This window comes from Protopterus annectens, chromosome 12.part0 (genome assembly GCF_019279795.1).
Source record: "Protopterus annectens isolate FY-2018-M chromosome 12.part0, PAN1.0, whole genome shotgun sequence".
NCBI classification, from domain to species: domain Eukaryota; kingdom Metazoa; phylum Chordata; order Ceratodontiformes; family Protopteridae; genus Protopterus; species Protopterus annectens.
The window spans coordinates 174,357,058-174,375,934 of record NC_056746.1 but is presented as its reverse complement, the minus strand read 5'-3'; the positions used below and the strand labels follow the sequence as shown (position 1 = coordinate 174,375,934).

At 41.0% G+C, this 18,877-nt stretch overlaps 1 protein-coding gene across 1 annotated transcript in view; it reads left to right on the top strand.

The window, feature by feature from the left end:
- The window catches only part of PKD1 (polycystin 1, transient receptor potential channel interacting), a 2,476,043-nt gene that overhangs the window by 465,982 nt on the left and 1,991,184 nt on the right, over positions 1 to 18,877 (top strand). The window contains exon 6 of the mRNA XM_044088902.1: positions 13,258 to 13,911. Coding sequence (XP_043944837.1) covers positions 13,258 to 13,911 — 654 coding nt within the window. The remainder of the gene's footprint in view (positions 1 to 13,257; positions 13,912 to 18,877) is intronic.

Genomic DNA, 18,877 nt, shown 5'->3' with positions numbered 1-18,877 from the left:
AATATGTGGGCATGCTTTCCTGTGCTTAATACGTAGATTAGTTTCTTATTTTAAGCCTGCAGTAAATGTACATCTCATAGTAAAAAAGAATTCAAACTACTACATGTAATGTGATAGCCTGTTTTATATGCAATTTGTGTTTGTTTGGTGTTTGTTTGATAGATTGATTGGTTGACTGAGTTAGGTTACAAACATTGTATACTTGGCATATTTATTGAATTTCAGTAGCTTGTGTGCTAGAAACTAGCGAATAGTTGTTCATCAGAGTAATTACCAGCTTATGAAAGCCTGTTGATGTGGTTCCACCTGATTAAAAAAAAAATGAAACTTGTGAAATTACAACTTACTCTGAGATCTAGCTACTTCAGAGTTAGTTATAATAAAGCACTGTGAAGCAGTTCTCTTTATATTTGGCAGGTGCAGGGGGTGAAGCCTGTCATGTAAAAAAAATTGTGTTTTTCAGTAGCTTGTGATCTATTGGAATTTAATGGATTGGTCACCAGACAGGTGCACTACACTTGGGCCAGATAGTTTTATTTAGGCTGTCCCTCAGCTAGATGTGAGCTGTTGTTCCCACAAGTATGAAAAGTATCTGTAGCATGTAATCCAAGCTGATTTACTAAATCAGGTCATAGAAACTGGTCTTTGGAGTTATTCACTAAATGATCAGTAATGTGTTCCTCTCCACTCAGCAGACACTGGTTCTGGTGTGATTTTTTTTATTGTTGGTTTGTTGTCAGTGCTTGCACCTGCTAGTCATTGGTTAAAGAATGTATTGCTGGTGTGTTGCAAATGCTTGTATGTACTGTTCTTGGCATTTACTGGATGGAGAATTTAACATCCGTGCATTTACCCTTGTAGTAGTCCCGGTGGTGAATCAAGCAGGTAGCTTTCATGGCTGTAAAGGTGAATGTTGCAACTGAGATGTAACTACATGCAAGATGGAGAATAAAAGATTCTTCATTTCCCAGTGCCTGTAGAACTTCATAGCCCTGTGCTTCTTCACTAAGTGGAGGAAGCAGTTTGAATAAGTTGTTAGCAGTACTGCAGATAAGCTGCCAGACACCTTGGGCTATCCTTCCTTTGGCCCAACTGGGCCAGTTAAGGACTATTAAAAGAAAAATAAGTGCTCAAAGGAGGACTTTGCTAACATTCTTAAAACATACTGAAGGTCTGTGTCATTAATGCAGCTGCAATCACAGTCAGTGGTCATGGTTGCTTAAATGCTTTTATCGTACAGGCAGCAGTACTGCAGAAACAGATCAAAAGACTATCAGTGCTTACAATAAAGCACTGATTACACCCCTAATGGCTTGTACCTAGGGCAGCTACCTCTCTTGCCCCTTTCTTGCTTCATCTCTGGTTGTTAGTACACTGATCTGGAATTAAAGTGACTGTGTGGATTGAAAAACTATACATGCAGAGCTGAGTTTATCAGAAATGTGATGAGCTAGAACTCTCTAACCCCACAATGCAACAAATGAGAGATGCTCAGAAGTATCTGTGCTGGGGCGGGGTTGCCTATATTCTGTGGCACTGCAGTACAATCACAGAAAAAAGACTATGGTCTTTTGGTTTGATTTGATGCCTGCGCTCTTTGACCCTTTTCAACAAATCGTGAATTAAGAAGATTTGGGCTGGCGTTTGTCCTCACTGGCTTAACCTGTTTAACAGAAGCTTTAGGTAAGGCAAATTATCACGACTGTAAGCATGGTAGTATGCTTTGGTGTTCAGCTATTTAGCCGAGGGTCTCCATTCTGCAACACATTGTTATATATGGTGACCCTTCATTACGGTAGTTGTAGTGACTGTAGACAGACAGATTATTGGTAATTCTTTGCTGCTACAGCTATGCTGAGGATAGGCTGAAATGGGCTTGTTTGCATTGTCTGACTCCTCCACTACATCAGTTGATCAGGTTGCTTAAGACAGAGATGTTCTAACTTCCTTCTGAACTCCTTGACTGGGCTGGCTGCCTTAGGTATAAACGGCTGCATGGTAGTTTACTGGATGTAAGGTTTTACTGTTTTCTTTTCTTTTTTCTGTCGTACGGAGTTGTATTATTTGCCTCAGATAAAGCCAATTTTCATTAATGCTGTGTTGAACAGCTATTGTACTTTTGTTTCAACTAAAATGTTTCCATGTGCTTGTGGGCAGTAGAGCTAAGAATTCTAATGCCAGCCTCAACACAGCCAAATTATAAACAGGATGTCTTTTAATAGTTCAGTCTGTAGTATACAGAATATTATGAATAGGTGCAGTGTACTGTCTAGAAGGCAGGACGTCATGGCATTGTGGAATGGAATAAAACTGTAAACCTGGATTACTTCAACATTTGAGAGAAAATCATATACTGAAAAATGTCACTAAGAAGTTTACATCAGGTTTTCATCGACCTACTTTAAGTTTGGCATGGATTTTTATGATATAGCCAATTACTGTTCTTGAGGAACTTGTTTTCTATTTTAAATGTCGTGCAAATTTTTTAATTTGGTTCTTTTACTCCCAGTTAACTAGATTAAGATTTCACTGTACATTTTGATTACCTGGCAGATTAGTCATTTGTGTTCTAGTGTATTTTTAAATTTTGTTATACACTGACAATTTTAATAAAGAAAAATTAAAAAAAAATGTGAAACAGCCAGTTATCAAACATATCTTGCTGGTTTTCTTTAATCAGTAAAGCTGTTTCTTAGGAAAAACATATGCTGTTATTTACTTACTTACTTGATTATTTAATTATGTCTTGCTATCTTGGGTTAGTCTTGTTTGGGCAAAGGCCAATCTTACAGGGGGAGCTGAAGAGGAAAGCACACATAATTGTTCATATACTAAAATAATGTATTTCAGAATATTGAAAGTTCCATCAATGTGCGCAAGATAATTATATAGAATTAGGCAATAAGCTGAAGAGAGCTTGAGTACTGTACATTAGGTACATAATTAGGAAACTTTTGACTGAATTTTGTGCTTGAAACATTACTAGTATAGCCTATAAGTTACAGTTGCTGATATTATCAGGCTCACGTCACACATTATTTATTGTTCTGTCATCCATCGTGTTTATTGTCTGTATGCTCCTGACCTGAGACTGAAATTGGTCAATGTCGATCAGTGCTGTATACTGGCTTAACTCTCAACCCCTTAGTGCAAGAATGACGGACAGAGCCAAAAATAGTTGGGTCAAAGGCCCAAAAATGAGGACAGATTTTAAAAATTGCCCTGATAAACTTAGACACTTGCTAGAATAACAATTTTTGCATTAGCATGCATTTTCTGAAGGATATGATATCTGAAACTTAAATAATTCATTATTCAGTGACTTTAATACTCAAATGGTTTGCCAGTAAAATACAGATTTTGAGGAATAGACTAAACTATGAGGCAGAAATCTGGATATTCTACAAAATGTTGAACAGCTGAAAGGTATGCATGCCAGTTAACAAATTCAAGTAAGTAAATAGGTTGCTAAAGATGAATGCACAGCTGCCAATGAATTTGTTATGCTTTCTAAAGTACCTGTATGGATGTAACCAGGAAGGATCATCTGGTAGCTGTGTCAGTCTTATGTTTTACTGTTTAATTGCTGGAATAGTAACTGCAACGTAATATATGCAATTGCAGGTACTGCATGGAAGTTCAAAACTAAGTGGTAGAAAATTCCAATTTTTCTCCAGTTTGAATGTAATAACTTAAATTCTGTAACACCCTAATTCAAGTATAGGTTCATAGGTAGGTACTAGGTTATCAGCCCTGGGGCCTATACAAGCTCAGCCAAAAAGGTACCCTGGCTTTTGCCACCCAAGAAAATTATTTTCCTGTGCCACTGTCAAGCAGAACCACAGAGGTGATCCCCGGGGTGAGTTTCCTATTTCCCATCCAATCATCAAGATTTTTCTTGAAAAGTGCTAATGAGGAGCTTTGTTTGATATAGATAGGTAGTTTATTCCAGAGTATGGGAAGTCTCTGGGACAGAAATCTATCCCTCCGGCATGTTCTGTTTATTGTGGTGACAAGGTTTAGGTCCCTAGAGCGTGTAGCTCGGAGGGATTGGGATTTCTTTAAGTGGAGCATGTCCAACAGCTCTGGGTTTGACATAGCTTTGTGTGTTAGGCAGAGTAGGCAATATGCGACGGAGTAAAGCTGGAGTTTTTTGAGACGGTCTGCGTAGGGCATCTGTTTGAGACCAGTAATCCTCTTTGTGAGGTATTTCTACGGCCTTTAGTTGTTGTAGATGTCTTGTGAGGTACATACAAAAGGGGTGTTGTACTTTATAATGGGTCTAATGAGTGATGAGTAGAGGGAAACAATGACCTCTTTTTTTCTGGATGAGAAACCTTTTGTGATGAGGTATGCCACGTAGAAGGATTTCCTGACTACTATGGTGATGTGATTATCAAAGGAGAGACTACTGTCCACCTGTGTCCCAAGGTCTGTTATCACACTTTTGGTGTTAAGTATACTACCGCCTATGTTGTAGTTCATGGGTACAGAGTTTTTACCAAAGGGGATGACAATGCACTTTTTGGCATTGAGCTTGAGGCCATGGCTTTGACACCAGGCATCTGTCTCAGTGAGGCCCTTTTGTAGGATGTCCACATCATTAGGAGTTTCGATTATGGCTCCTAGTTTGCAGTCATCTGCGAACTCCGTTAGCCAAAGACCTTCTGTGTTACCCTATACTTCAGAGAAGTAGATACCAAACAGGAGAGGACCCAGGACTGAACCCTGTGGCACTCCACTTGTCACTGGTCTGAAGTCGGATTTGGAGTCTGCTGCTTTCACAGTGTGGGTTCTGTCAGTGAGCCAGTTGGCAACCCATCTTGTGACATAGGGATTTATACCTAGTTTAGTGAGTTTATCTATAATTCCAGAGTGGGGGATGGTGTCAAAATCCTTGACAAGATCTAGATAGGCTGTGTGAACCACCTTACCCTTGTCTACAACTTTGGTGACTGCTTCAAAGAAGTCAGTCAGGTTTAGGAGACATGATCTGCCTTTTACAAACCTGAACTGGATGGGGTCCAGAGTCTGGAGATTACCAATGTCTTTGTTTGTAAATTCCATAATGATACATTCCATGGCCTTGCAGACCAGGCTCGTCAGGCTAATGGGGCGGTAGTTCCCAGGGTCCGTGGTGGCTCCCCTCTTGTGGAGTGGGATAACTGTCACTGTGCGCCATTCAGCAGGCACAAAGCCTGAGGTGAGGCTATGATTGAACATGGTCCTTAGGTGGGGTGCCAGTTTGTTCTGTAGTTCGTGTAGAACGCAGCCTGGGATGTTGTCTGGTCCCATGGATGCTGTGTTCTTGGCTTTGGAGAGTGTGTTTTTTACCTGTGCAGCCGTGATTACAGGACTTTGCATTCTTCCGGTATAAAGATGGGCTCTTTAGGGGGTGAGAGGGGGGTAAAGTTAGCACTGGACCTATCTGCCAGGATTTTGGCAATATCAGTTGGGTCTGTATATTTAGTGCCATTGTGCTGTAATTCAGAGCAGATCTGAGTGTTGCCATTGAGATTCTTGACATAGCTATAGAATGCTTTGTGGTTGTCTTTAGAATCAGTGGCGATTTTGTTTTCGTAACTAGCTTTGGAGGATTTTATCAGGGATCGCAGCTTCTTACTGAGGCTGACCAGGGAGCTCCTCCACTCATGGGATTTTACTCTCTTTTGCAACAGTTTCTTCCTTCTGTTGTACAGTTTGTTTATGGTAGGGGACCACCAGATTGGCTTCCTTTTTTTTGGAGGATAGCGTCTTGGTTCTGTTTGGGATAGCACGATCCATGCACTCATGTAAGTGCTTATAAAGTGCAGTTGTGTATGATTCAGTAGTCGTAACTGTATTGTCCATCTGCATGGGTGTCATGAAGTTCACCACTTCTGTCTTAAGAAGCATGAAGTTGGCTTTGGAGAAATTTTTTTCCATGGTTTCCTTAATGGGGGGTGGGGGCAGGATGTGGATATCTAGGGTAATTAGCTTATGGTCAGATCGGACCAATGAGGAGTTGACGTCAGGTGTGGAACATTGGTCACTCATGTTGGTAATGACTAGATCTAGGATATTGTTGCCCCTGGTGGGGGTGTGGATAAGTTGATCCAGGGCATTGGAGTTTATGAATTTCAGAAAGCATTGAGTGAAGGAGTTGGTACATGAGTAGTTTTCCCAGTTAATGGTGGGGTAGTTGAAATCGCCCATTATTAGGGTGTTTGGTTGAATCCTAATATTTTCCAGTACATCAAGAAAAGAGGAGTGGAAATCCTGGGGCATGGTGGGTGATCTGTAGCAAGCTACAATTTGGATTGCAGTTTTGCCCAGAGTTAGTTGCACTTGCATAACCGCGGCTGCATTATGCTGAGCATCTAGCCTGGAGGTGTGGATATCCTTAATGAATATGGACACACCTCCGCCTTTGGTGTTCCGGTCCAGGTTACATGGCCGAAAAGCGTGGTATGAGTTATAGCCTGGTAGTGCAGGGGTGCTCTCTGGAGCCTTGAACCAGGTCTCAGTCACTGCACATATATCGATGTTCTCCATTTTAAGGAGTGCCTCGAGTGAGTGCATTTTGAGATTTAGACTTCTAGCATTGAGTAGCATCACCCTCAGTTTGTGCGTGTCTGTTCCTGTTATGGTGGTGAATTTGTCATTTGAACCTTGCCTAAAAAAGGCACTATAGGGGCAGCAAGAACCTTAGCCAGTATCCGGAATCCCAGGGGTGACAGGTGCAGGCCATCTCTGGCAAAGCATCGTGGTCTGTCGACCATGTCATCCCAGGCAGACAGATACTGGATCCTTTTAGAATGGCAAGCAGAAGTATCTCTACAGAGTTTATAGGAATCATATCATAGGAGTTACAAGGCAACTGGGTCTCATGACCATATACACCTTGCCAGTACCCACTTTTAGGCCATAGCCCCCTTCTGTAGGACAGAAGACCAGTTATACCAGATGTCAGTTTATCGATAGCCTTCCAAGCTACACTTGAAGGATGAGAGTGTACCACACTGCATGATTTGCAAGGGGAGTCTGTTCCATAGATGGGGCTTGCTGTATAATGAATCTGTCACTCCAGCACATTTTATTAAACTACTGGTAATGATTTAGGTCCTTTGCTCTGGTGATTGCAGAACCATTTACCCTTGTAGTAGTCCTGGTGGTAAATCAAGCAGGTAGCTTTCATAGCTGTAAAGGTGAATGTTGAAAGTGAGATGTAACTACATGCCAGATGGAGAAGAAAAGATTTTGCATTTCCCAGTGCCTGTAGAACTTCATAGCTCTGTGCTTCTTCACTAAGTGGAGGAAGCAGTCTGAATACATTGTTAGTAGTACTGCAGATAAGCTGCCAGACACCTTGGGCTTTCCCCCCCTTTGGCCGGACTGAGTTTCTATTGGTATGGAAGGCTAGGCATACATCACTCTTCAAGAGTCTATGCAAAACTGAGTATAAGGACACTGTTCAAACACCAAGAAAACAACCGCGGCTCTATGGAAATGCTCAAGTAAAAAACTTTATTATAAAATAAACAAAATGCAAAGCATTAGGTCCAAAGAAACCCTTCTTCACTGCTTCAGTACAACATTAATCAAACCTTCCTCTTATAAAACCTAATCATGTGACGCAGCCCATACACCATTTAAAGTAACAATGCTATAGTAATATTTAAAATAATCATATAAACATTTCAATTAAAAATAGAAAATATATTAAAAAATAAAAATAGAAATAAAAATGATAATCAATGTAAACATCTATTTCTTCTTTAAAATAGGTTTAATGCTAGCGTGAGCATTTAAACCCGGTTCTATGTCAGCCTGTAAATGTAGGATCCTATTATATTCACATATTTCTAACTTATTTATATTTCCTCCTCTCCAATTTATATATATGATTTAAACCACTGTAAAACTAAATTCATGATCAGCTCCTCTATCCATAATGTGTTTTGCCAGAGCATTAGTGGGAATTTTTCTACATATTTCAGAAAAATGTTCAGTAATGCGGTCTTTCAATCTATGACTACATTTACCAACATAAAAATAGGTACGTTTTGTGCAGGCAGCAAGATAAATGACATTAACCGTATTACAAGATGCCGAACAGAAGAAATTATATTTCATTTTTGTGACTGGATGGATAAAAAAGCTCTGATTTATTATATATTTACAGTTAACACAATTAAGACATCGGAAAGTTCCCAGCTTGCCAGAGCTGAAACTTTTTATATTAGATGGTGCATCTTTGTAACATGACTGTATTTTCAAATTAGAGCAGTTCCTGTAACTAAAAGATGGTTTTGCACCAGCTATCTCTTTAAGCTCTGGCGTACTTTCAAAAACACTCCACTTCTTAGTAATTATTATTTTTTATACATTCAGCATTTCTCTTATAAGTTTCACATATCGCAATGGTTGTACTCTATTATGTCTAATAGAATTTTCAGATTCTGGACACCATGGTTTCAAATAAGATCCAGCATAATCATGTCTATCATTTATTACCTGCATTTCATTTTAATTCCCTCCAAAAATTCTGTTTTATAATCTCTTTTCAGAAATTCCTCTAATACTTCCTTCATCTGTTCCTCACATTTAACATCATTAGTATTCAACCTACTGACACGTAGTAATTGGCTATTTACAATGCCATTAAAAATATGGGTGTGTGTGCATAGTCTGCCTATAGTTGTACCTATTTTTTTGGACCTCCTTTTTATAAATGCAAGTATGAATATCATTATTTATCTTAGTTGTACATCCAGAAAGCAGAAAAATATACAATATGGATAATTTGAAATACTGAATGAATTCAGGATTAACCCATTTCCTTAGATATCAAAGAAAGTTATCCAAGTCATTTTGACATGTAGAATACTTGAGTGATTTAATCTATGTCCATCTGCTTGAACATGAGAAAACGCTGGAATCTACTAATGAGCTGCAATGTTTTCCAGATGAAGGCTAGAAACATGAGGTGTGTCGCATTCTCTGTGGGAGGCTAGTTACTTATGGACATTACTGGGGTTCAGACATATGTTTGTAATGCTGTTAGCCACAAAGCTAAGTTGTCACCTGCTTGAATCTGCTGTCATGTTTTATATATATATGTATATGTATGTATATATATATATATATATATATTTATATATGTGTATGTGTGTATATATATATATATGTATATATATATATATATATATATATATATATATATATACACACACACATACATATATATATATATATATATATATGTATATATATATATATATATATATATATATATATATATATATATATATATATATATATATATACACATATATATATAGGCTATCACTTAGGGAACATACCCAAAAACGTTATATATTTTTATATGAGCAGTAGGCAAAATTAACAGACTGCTGGCTAAGTAGAATCGAATGAAGCCAGGATTTTTAGAGTCTTCCTGAATTTAGCATCACTGTCTCAAAATAATGTACCTATCCATCCTTCACCCCACACATTAGATGTTTCTGGACAGAAGACATTTTTAATGGTATAGGAAAATCCTGACATTGCCTTGAAATTATATAATTATGCAAAGAAAAAAATCAACAAGGTATTCTGACAAAAAAAAAGCTGTTAAATAAATATGTAATCTTTTGACGCTATTATAAATATGCCAGGAGGGTCTGGTAGAAATACAAAAAGTATCTGTGGGCCAAGCAGTCCTTGCATGGCATTAGAGTCTGTGTTTCTACAGAAAACATATTTTCTTTTCTATGCAATGGGTCATAGCCAGCTTTAGGCACCAGTGAACCCTGCGGTCCCTGGGGGCCCCCTGTTCCTGGGGGGCCCCCAACTATAGTAAGTTATCTTATCTTGATATTTTGTACCATGTCTGTCAAATCAACAAAAGCTAGTACAGCAGTCTTGTGTACCTAATAAACCAGCTGGGTAATAACTCTTATTTAGGTCTCCTTTAAAATTCAAAGATATCTCTGGTTATAGTAACAGTGTTTTATCAGGCAACAGGCTTCACGATTCCATTAAATACTTTACCACTGACATAGCACACCTGACTTAATTAAACTCTGCTAGTGGACATTCACTCCACTAAAACTCACAACATAGCCAGCTTTAGGTACTTGCAGTACCCGTAGCTACAAGGGGTCCTTAATTATGTGGGGGCCCCACAAAAGCTGCTGCTCATTGGGAAAAAATGAGGTGACAAAATATAATTTTCTGATTATGCTCTTTAACTTGAACAGGCCTGTGTTATGACCCTGTCAGGATAAAGCTGATAATGAACATAGACAAGGTAAGCACTAGAGAGATCAGCAGCCTAGAGTGATTGAGCTCAGTGCAAACCTTGAATTTTAAGAAAAGCTGATACTTCTGATGATCTGGGAAGCTTCTCTTTCAGAGAGTTTTATAAGCAGTGGCAGAACACCATGTAATACAATTTTCAACTTCTTTGCAGAAGAATTCAGTGCAATACCAATAATAACAGATTAAAGGCTTAAAATCAGGAACAAGTTTTATATATTACTGTAGTTCAATTTTTTTGCATCAAATGCATTTTTTGGACAATAAGTATAAAACTCTGATGTCTGGATTTATTGACTGTAATCTTGAAAGATTTACAAGCAAATCAAACATTTTACACAGGACAGGGCAAAATTATGAGAAAAAATCAGGGAAGGTCTGGAAATGAGGGACAGTGACAGATTTGTGTTACTCCTCACTGAGGTAAATTAAAGTGACTTACCTGCTGCTGTTTGAAGACTGCTAAATGGCAGTCACTGATCTGGTGTGGCAGAACCAGTGTTGCACAATGTATTGCTATGCTGAAATAAGTACAAAACTAATATTGCTATTTTGTGTGTGTGTGTGTGTGTGTGTGTGTGTGTGTGTGTGTGTGTGTGTGTGTGTGCGCGCGCGCATGTGTTAAAAATATCAGTAGTTTTCATCTGTGCACACACCCAGTAATGCCAGGGCACATACATTATTCTTCTGGGTATCAGTAACAAATGTAGCTAACAAGTAATTATATTTCAGAAATAATGCATACAATATATCACAAAACATTCAGACACTTAGATCTTCTAATAGTCTGGGGCCCCACTCCCCAAACTGTATGACTGGATACAGGAGAGCTCCCAGAATTATCCTTGACTTTGCGGGGGCCCCACAAAAGCTGTTGCTGGTTGGGAAAAAATGAAGAAGAAAAAATGTATTCATTTTCTGATTATGTTCTTTAAACTGAACAGAGCTGTGATATGATCTTATGATAAAGCTGATAATAGCATCTGCTCTCAACTGCACCCATTCTAAAACTAGCCATGCACGGATGTGTGTGTACACAAAGCTGCTGTAGGTTATTGGGGGGGGGGGGATTGTGTGGTTATTACGTCTTTAATTTTCATTACAGTGAAATCTTAGAGGCGTGCACATGAGGTTATCATAGCTTGTGTTTGGGCCAAGGACAGTGTGGTCATTGTTTCTTTCACTTTTCTCACAGACCTCAGAGGTGTACAAAGAAGTTATTATAGCTTGTGTAGGGGCAGTGTACTGTACTCATTATTTTTTCACTTTCCTTACAATCACACTTCAGCATGTATACAGGTAACTGCCTTTGATAGTTTGGGTTGAGGAGTGAGCAGGCATGGTATGTATATGTATGTCAGCAGTCATTTGAAATACATAACTGCAGCAATTGCAACTTCTGCTTTCATCCCAGTCTAACACCAGAGGGATGCATAGACCGTCTTTTTTGTGGGGTTAGGGAGGCCGGCATTTACCAGATAGGACCTGTGTATCCAGACAACAACTGGCTTGTTATTTTATTGTGAGCTACTATTTTTGTCTTCTTTGAAAATTAAACGTTGGGTACAACTTATGTCTTCATAGAAAGACAAGAAAAGGCTAACATTTTTTCTTACTCATGTTTTTTTGTTTTTGTTTAGGTCACCATTGGTTTAAAAGGCTGGGAAAGTGCTCTAAAATACATCCCAGGGTTGAGTTATTTCCTAAATTATTATTAATGTGCTTACTTGGTCAGGAAAGGTGTGTTGAAGGATGTAAGAAAAACTATAGCTGAACATCAACACAATTTCCTTACTGAATTCATTTCTATTCAAGCCACCATTGGATGAAAAGGTTGTGTAAAAAAAAAACAAAAAACTTTAAAATGTACTAATGCACTTCAGGGCATACAAGAAGTTATGGCTTATTGAAAAAGTTGAAGAGTAAGGCAAAATATGAGAAAAGGAAGAAAAAAGTGATGTGCATAGTATGGAGAGCACTGGAGGATGTGTATGTATATATGGGGGAGGGCTGAAACACTAGGCCTAGGGTGCCATTTCACCTAAGCCCAGACCTGTACATAGAGTTGCTGCACTGTATCACTGTTGCAACTAAATGCCAGTAACTATAAATGCCCCCTTCTGAGATGGATCAACACAGAGTGGTACACAGGCCTATTGTAATTTAAAAGCATTGTAGTTCTAGATCAGTCAGTGCTTACAACTCCTAAAATTTGCAGCATGAACTAAAAGGTTGCTTAGAAGGAGTGGCAGTGACAGGGTGATATGTAGAGTGGAAGTGCCTAGGGGCCCCCCAAAATGTTAACACTGGCCCTGAATGGGTGCACGTTAGGCAGCAACTGTTATTCCATTTTCCGGTCATTTTTATTAAACACTGTAGTAAGTACATAATATTTTATCATTAGAGTTAACTCGGTAGAACAGCAGTTACAATTTACGTATGCACATGTGCTGCAAATTATCACATTATCTGGTTACCAGCTCGGGTGTTAGGTCCACATGATGTGTGTGTGTGCGTGCATGTGCATGCGTGTGTTAAGGTTTTATTATTCCAAGAGACAGGTTTTGGACTGATAGGCTCTCATGAACTATTCTTCATGTGTAAAGTAGTTTAAGACAGTTCTTGTTCAGAAGTCAACTCTTTGTTAAATAACAAAAAAAAAAAAACATGGGAATTTGTTTTATCTGGTATTTCCAAAGTAAATTGCCTGGAGAGTGTTTGCAAAGAAGAATTTGTGGCCATTAGACAGAGTTATTCTGTAAGTTAATTGTTAGGCAAACATTTATAAAGCTGTGCGGTTAAGAGAAACTGCCAGAACAAACTTTACTATGCAGAGTACTTATATGCTTCTTTGTAGGATGGATAAAGTAAAGTCAGAGCCTTTCCTTACTGCTGCATTGATTACCTTTGTTTTACAATGTTATTTTTAATGATATTTCCTTTTACCCTCTCTAGGATCCAATCATATAGCCTGCTGGGTGGACAGCCATACAAGGACAGAGTCTGTTGTAATGTTTTCATTGCTTTCTCGTGGAAACTTCACAAGGGGCTCCTGCAATGCTTTCTGTTACAGTAAGGACCACCAGTATGGTGGCTTGGACAGTGAAAATCAGTGTTTGTGTGGCAGCAGCCTTGAAAGAAATGCCTCTTCTTTGTGTATGCAGATTTGCACAGATCGCCAGCTCAAATCGGCGTGTGGCCATGCTGTTGTACAAACTGTCTTTAAAGTGCAGCTGTCTAAGTTTTTGACTGAACAGCAGACATTCAATATCCATGAAGCAGTTAAGCTAAGTATCAGTATTCCGTTTGTCAGAAGCACTTTACAGTGGGACTTGGGAGACAGGACACCACTTTTTAACACCACAGAGAGTGCAGTGTTTCACAAATATTCCCTACCTGGAAAGTACAACATAACAGTGACTCTGTACACTAGAGACAAGGTGACCACCATACAGACTAACATCAATGTAGTCATTCCAGCAGGACACCTAGCACTTACCTGTCCATCTGTGGTGAAGACAAACAGTAGCATTGATGTCTATGTTCAGAACTCAGATGGAACCAGCATTTCTGCTACTTACAGCATATTTTTGGATGAAAACAAACAAGGTAACCATATGTCTGATGTATGTTTATTTGCAGCAAATGCTAGTGGCAGCATAACTTCAGATTATATAGGATTAAAAAGCCATATTGTATTGATAATGTAGGCCTTTTTCATAAACAGGTACCTACATTTAATGTGAGTAAAATTCCTTATTAGTAAGATGAAAGGCATTAGACCATTGAGTTTGTCTGTTTCATTAACAGTAACAGGAGAAATTTGTGTTTGTGGTAACGGTCCTGATCCATAGGGCTGCCTTCAGATTTTCAGTCATAGTACTGCAGAAGGTGTACTACACTTAGTGTAAACTGCTTGCATAATAAAAGAACTGCTGATTCTAACATAAATCCATTCACAAATATAAATCATAGAGTATAATTAGAAGTTATGTACCTACCATAACGTTCCATGTTAGTTGTCTTCTCTCGCCTTCTTTCTTGCTGGATGGGTTCGGAGCCGATCCTCGGCTCCGACTCGGCACTTGCTAAGCTCGAGAGTCACTTTTACCAGCTCGAGGCAGCCCCATATCCCATGATGCAAGGCGGTAAATACCCAGATCTCGTTTGGTACCTAGAGGGAAAACTACCTAGCATAAAAACTTTCCACTAAGGAAAGAAGAGCAATAAGCCTAAAAAGGCTGTAAGGGGAAACCAGATAACTAAAACTAGAACTAACTGGTGCCCAAAGAAACAAAATCTTCCAGAGCCAAGGGAGATCAAGGTCTGTCCAGGCAAGGGGGCAGGAGGGAGGGTCGCAAGAAAGAAGGCGAGAGAAGACAACTAACATGGAACGTTATGGTAGGTACATAACTTCTAAATGTTATGTTGTCAATCTCGCCTTCATTCTTGCTGGATGGGACCGCGTCCCTAGCACCTCTATCCTGGGTGGCTCAATGGAACAGACTCTTGGGAACCGTGGAACCAAAACTGGCTCTATCCCTGGAGGCCAAATCCAATTTATAATGAGAAACAAAGGTATGAGGAGTGGCCCAAGTGGCTGCTGCACAAATAGTATCTAAGGGTAGCCTAGCCTGAAAGGCTGTAGAAGTGGCTAAGCCTCTAGTGGAATGTGCCTTTGGTTTTGAGCACAGCTGTTTGCCCCTAAGTTGATAAATTTCGGAAATGGTGGAAGATAGCCATCTAGACAAGGTCACTTTGGAAACAGGGAGACCTTTCTTATTTTCAGCATAAGAAAGAAAGAGAGCTGATCAGACTTTCTGAATTGTTTTGTTCTGTCCAAATAATATCTTAGTTGGCGGTGAACATCAAGATAATGTAATTTTTGTTCCGATCTGTTGGAATAATTAGGAAAAAATACAGGGAGATCAATAGATTGGTTTAAATTTGTTTTTGAAGCAACCTTGGGCAAAAAGGATGGATTAGTTCTCAAGGATACTCTGTCCTTGTGGAAGACCAAATATGGGGGACGAACAGAGAGGGCATGAAGTTCTGACACTCTCCTAGCCGAGGTAATAGCGACAAGGAAGAGTGTCTTCCACGAAAGAAACTTTAGTGAGCATGAAGCAGCTGGCTCAAAGGGAGGAAGAATTAAGGATGTCAGCACTAGATTTAGGTCCCATTGAGGAGGAGGACTCCTGACAGGAGGTTTGAGGAGAAAAACTCCTTTCAGAAAAGCTCTACAAAGCTTGTGGGACATAATGTTGTGATCTGCAAACCCGACATGAAAGTTCGAGATCGCAGCCAACTGAACTTTGACAGTGGAAGATGAAGAACCCGAGTGAAAGATTTCCGCTAGAAAATCCAAAACTGCCTGAACAGGGGCAGTAAAGGGATCTATGCTCCTTGATTTCACCCAAAGGGAGAAGCGTTTCCACTTGCTAGTGTAAATCCTTCTAGTAGAGGATTTAAGGGAAGCCACTATGATATCCCTAACAGGGTTAGAGATCATAGGAAGCCTGGCTAAGGAAGGAAGTGGAGCAACCAAGCTGTGAAGTTGAGAGAAGGAATGGACCAATGCAGCTGACCCGATTGGTGGATCAGAAGATCTGGCACTGGGTCCAGATGCCACGGCTGCACTAAAAGGTGACGATGGAGGAACGGAAACCAAATTTGTTGAGGCCAATACGGGGCAATGAGAACCATTTTGGCTCTCAAAACGGTAGCTTTCTGGAGTACCTGTGGTATCAATGGAAAGGGAGGAAAGGCATAAAGAAGTCCCTGGGGCCAATCTTGGGTAAGAGCGTCTCTGGGGGGATGGCCCGGAAGTGGGAAGAGAGAGAAGAAGGCTGGGCATTTGCTGTTTTGGGGAGTAGCAAAAAGATCACAACATGGGCGGCCCCACTTCTGAAAAATCTCCTCCACTATAGATTTGAGAGACCATTCGTGAGGCATGAGTATAGCTCTGCTCAATCTGTCCGCTAAAATGTTGGTTTTCCCAGGGATATGCGTTGCTACCGGAAACCGATGAGAGGAGATCGCCCATTGCCAAAGTCTGAGAGCCTCTCGACACAAGGGGTAGGACTTGGTTCCGCCCTGCTTGTTGATGTACCACGCTACGGACATGTTGTCCGTGTGAACTGCAATTGTTCCCAAGGGAAGAAAGTTGTTGAGGGCTTGCAACGTTAAAAGCACTGCTCTCATCTCTAGGACATTTATGTGCAGGTGGTATTCGAACGGTTGCCACGTCCCATGAACCATCCTGCCCTGATAATGACCCCCCACCCGATCAGGGAGGCGTCCGTAGTGACTGTGGCTAACGGGGCCGGGGAAACAAAGGGTCTGCCCTGATGATCCTGGGGAGAAGAAATCCACCAGGATAGGTGGTTTTTGCAAGTTTGTGTCACCAGAATTTGGTGACGCATGGGAAGTTGTTGGTAGGACCAGTGGGTGAACAACATCCATTGAAGGAGACGCATGTAAAAGCGGGCCAAAGGAAGAAGAGTAATGGCAGCTGCCATGAGGCCCAATACTTTTAGGACCAGTCTGGCTTGCACTTTTTTGCTGGCAAGGATGATCCGCACATGGTTTTGGATATCTAGGATTCTCTGGCTTGTGAGGTTTGCTGACATCCGAACAGTGTCTAAATTTGCGCCTATAAAAGTAATAGACTGGCAGGGCAATAAGGAGGATTTTTCGTAGTTGATCGAAATTCCTAATTGAGTGCAGAGATTTAGGGTGTAATCCCTGGCTTGGAGAAGTTGATGCCTGGTGGTGGCTGAGAGGAGCCAGTCGTCGAGATACGGAAACACCTGGAATCCTTGACGTCTCAGGTGAGCCGTGACCACCGCCATGCATTTGGTGAACACTCTGGGGGCTGTAGTGAGACCAAAGGGCAGGGCTCTGAATTGAAAATGACTGGACCCCAGCCGAAAGCGGAGAAACCTTCTGGAGCATCTGTGGATTTTTATGTGATAGTACGCATCCTGAAGATCTGTTGAGCACATCCAGTTGTCTTTGCCCAAGAAGGGCAAAATCGATTGAAGTGTGGCCATCCGAAATCTTGTCTTTTTCACAGACTTGTTGAGTCTGCTGAGGTCCAATATTGGTCTCGAATCTCCCGTATTTTTGCGAACCAAAAAGAACCTTGAGTAGATTCCGGGCTCTGAATGGTCTGTTGGAACTTGCTGAATGGCCCTTTTGTGTAGAAGCTTTGATACTTCTAATTTTGCGATTTCCCTTAGACCGGGTGGAACATCTGGAAGGGAATTTTTGTGAGTGAAGGGACTTTCCTCGAAAGGAATCTTGTAACCCTCGGATATGATCGACTGGACCCATTTGTCTTGTGAAAGGGAAAGCCAGGCTTCTGGGTACAGCGATAATCTTCCCCCGACTGCCTCCAAAGATGGACAGTCGGGCAACACCTCAGGGATGCTGGAAGGGGTTGTCAGAGAGAGGCTCTCTGCTTCCCTGGTTTTGCGGACCCCCTCTGCACCTAGGGCGGCGTCTGTTGTTATTATTACCCCCTCTGCCCTAGGGGTAAACTGACCACGTGTGTCCGGCGTGACTCCCTGAGATTTACGGAACCACATCTTTCCGCCCTTCTGTCCTTTAGGGTAAGGTCTGGAAGGGGTGGAAAAACGAACTCCTACAGCAGAAAGAGTCTTGCCATCTTGCTCACACCTGGTCAACGTATCCTTCACCTGAGGACCAAACAATGTTGATCCATCGAAGGGAGAGTTTGTGAAGGACGCCTTAAAGGGATCTGCAAAATTACAGAGCCGCATCCAGGACTGACGTCTAAGAGCCACTCCTGTCCCTGCAGCTCTACTCGCTCCATCTGCTGCATACGAAATCAGCCACATGGAGGAGTTGGCTATGGAGTTAAGGATTCCTAGCTGAGAAGCAATCTTGTCCTGAGCCCCTGCAGCTGTAGGATCCTGTACTACTTCACCTAATTCTTTAAGGATGTCCCTTTGAAGTCTGGTGAAGTGACATAAATAATTCAGCGAACGTATGGCAAAGGTCGCTGAGGAAAACATCCGCTTACCATACCTGTCCATGGTCGTAGAATCCTTGTTAGGAGGATGGACTGGTATGGAAGGATCTGCAAGTTCTTTCTTGGTGGCGGCCACCACCATGGCATCAACAGGGACACCTTTTGTAAGAAATTGTTTCTCGGAAGGGGCTGTAATAAATTTAGAAGGCCTCCTGGGAACTGGCTCTACGGAATCAGGAGATGCCCACTCCTTCCGAGCTATCACCTCCATGAGGGGGTCGAAAGGCGGAGACACCCAGGAGGTGGAGGGTCGAGATCCGAACGCCTCTAGGTATACCGACTCATCCTCGGAGGGATTAATGGAGGGCCAGTTTCCCCTCTGTTTTAGGAGTTCTGGGATGTCTGAAAAAGAGACATCCTCAGAGGGGGATCTTGGGGACCCCTCCGACTCATCTAAGTCGGTATCTGAAGTAGTAGACTCAGGGGAGTCTAGGTGCTTCCTCTTACAGGTCCTCTTACGCGGAGGATCTCCTGAAGGATCAGGAGAATCCTCGGAAGAGGGGGTTCTTCCCAGTG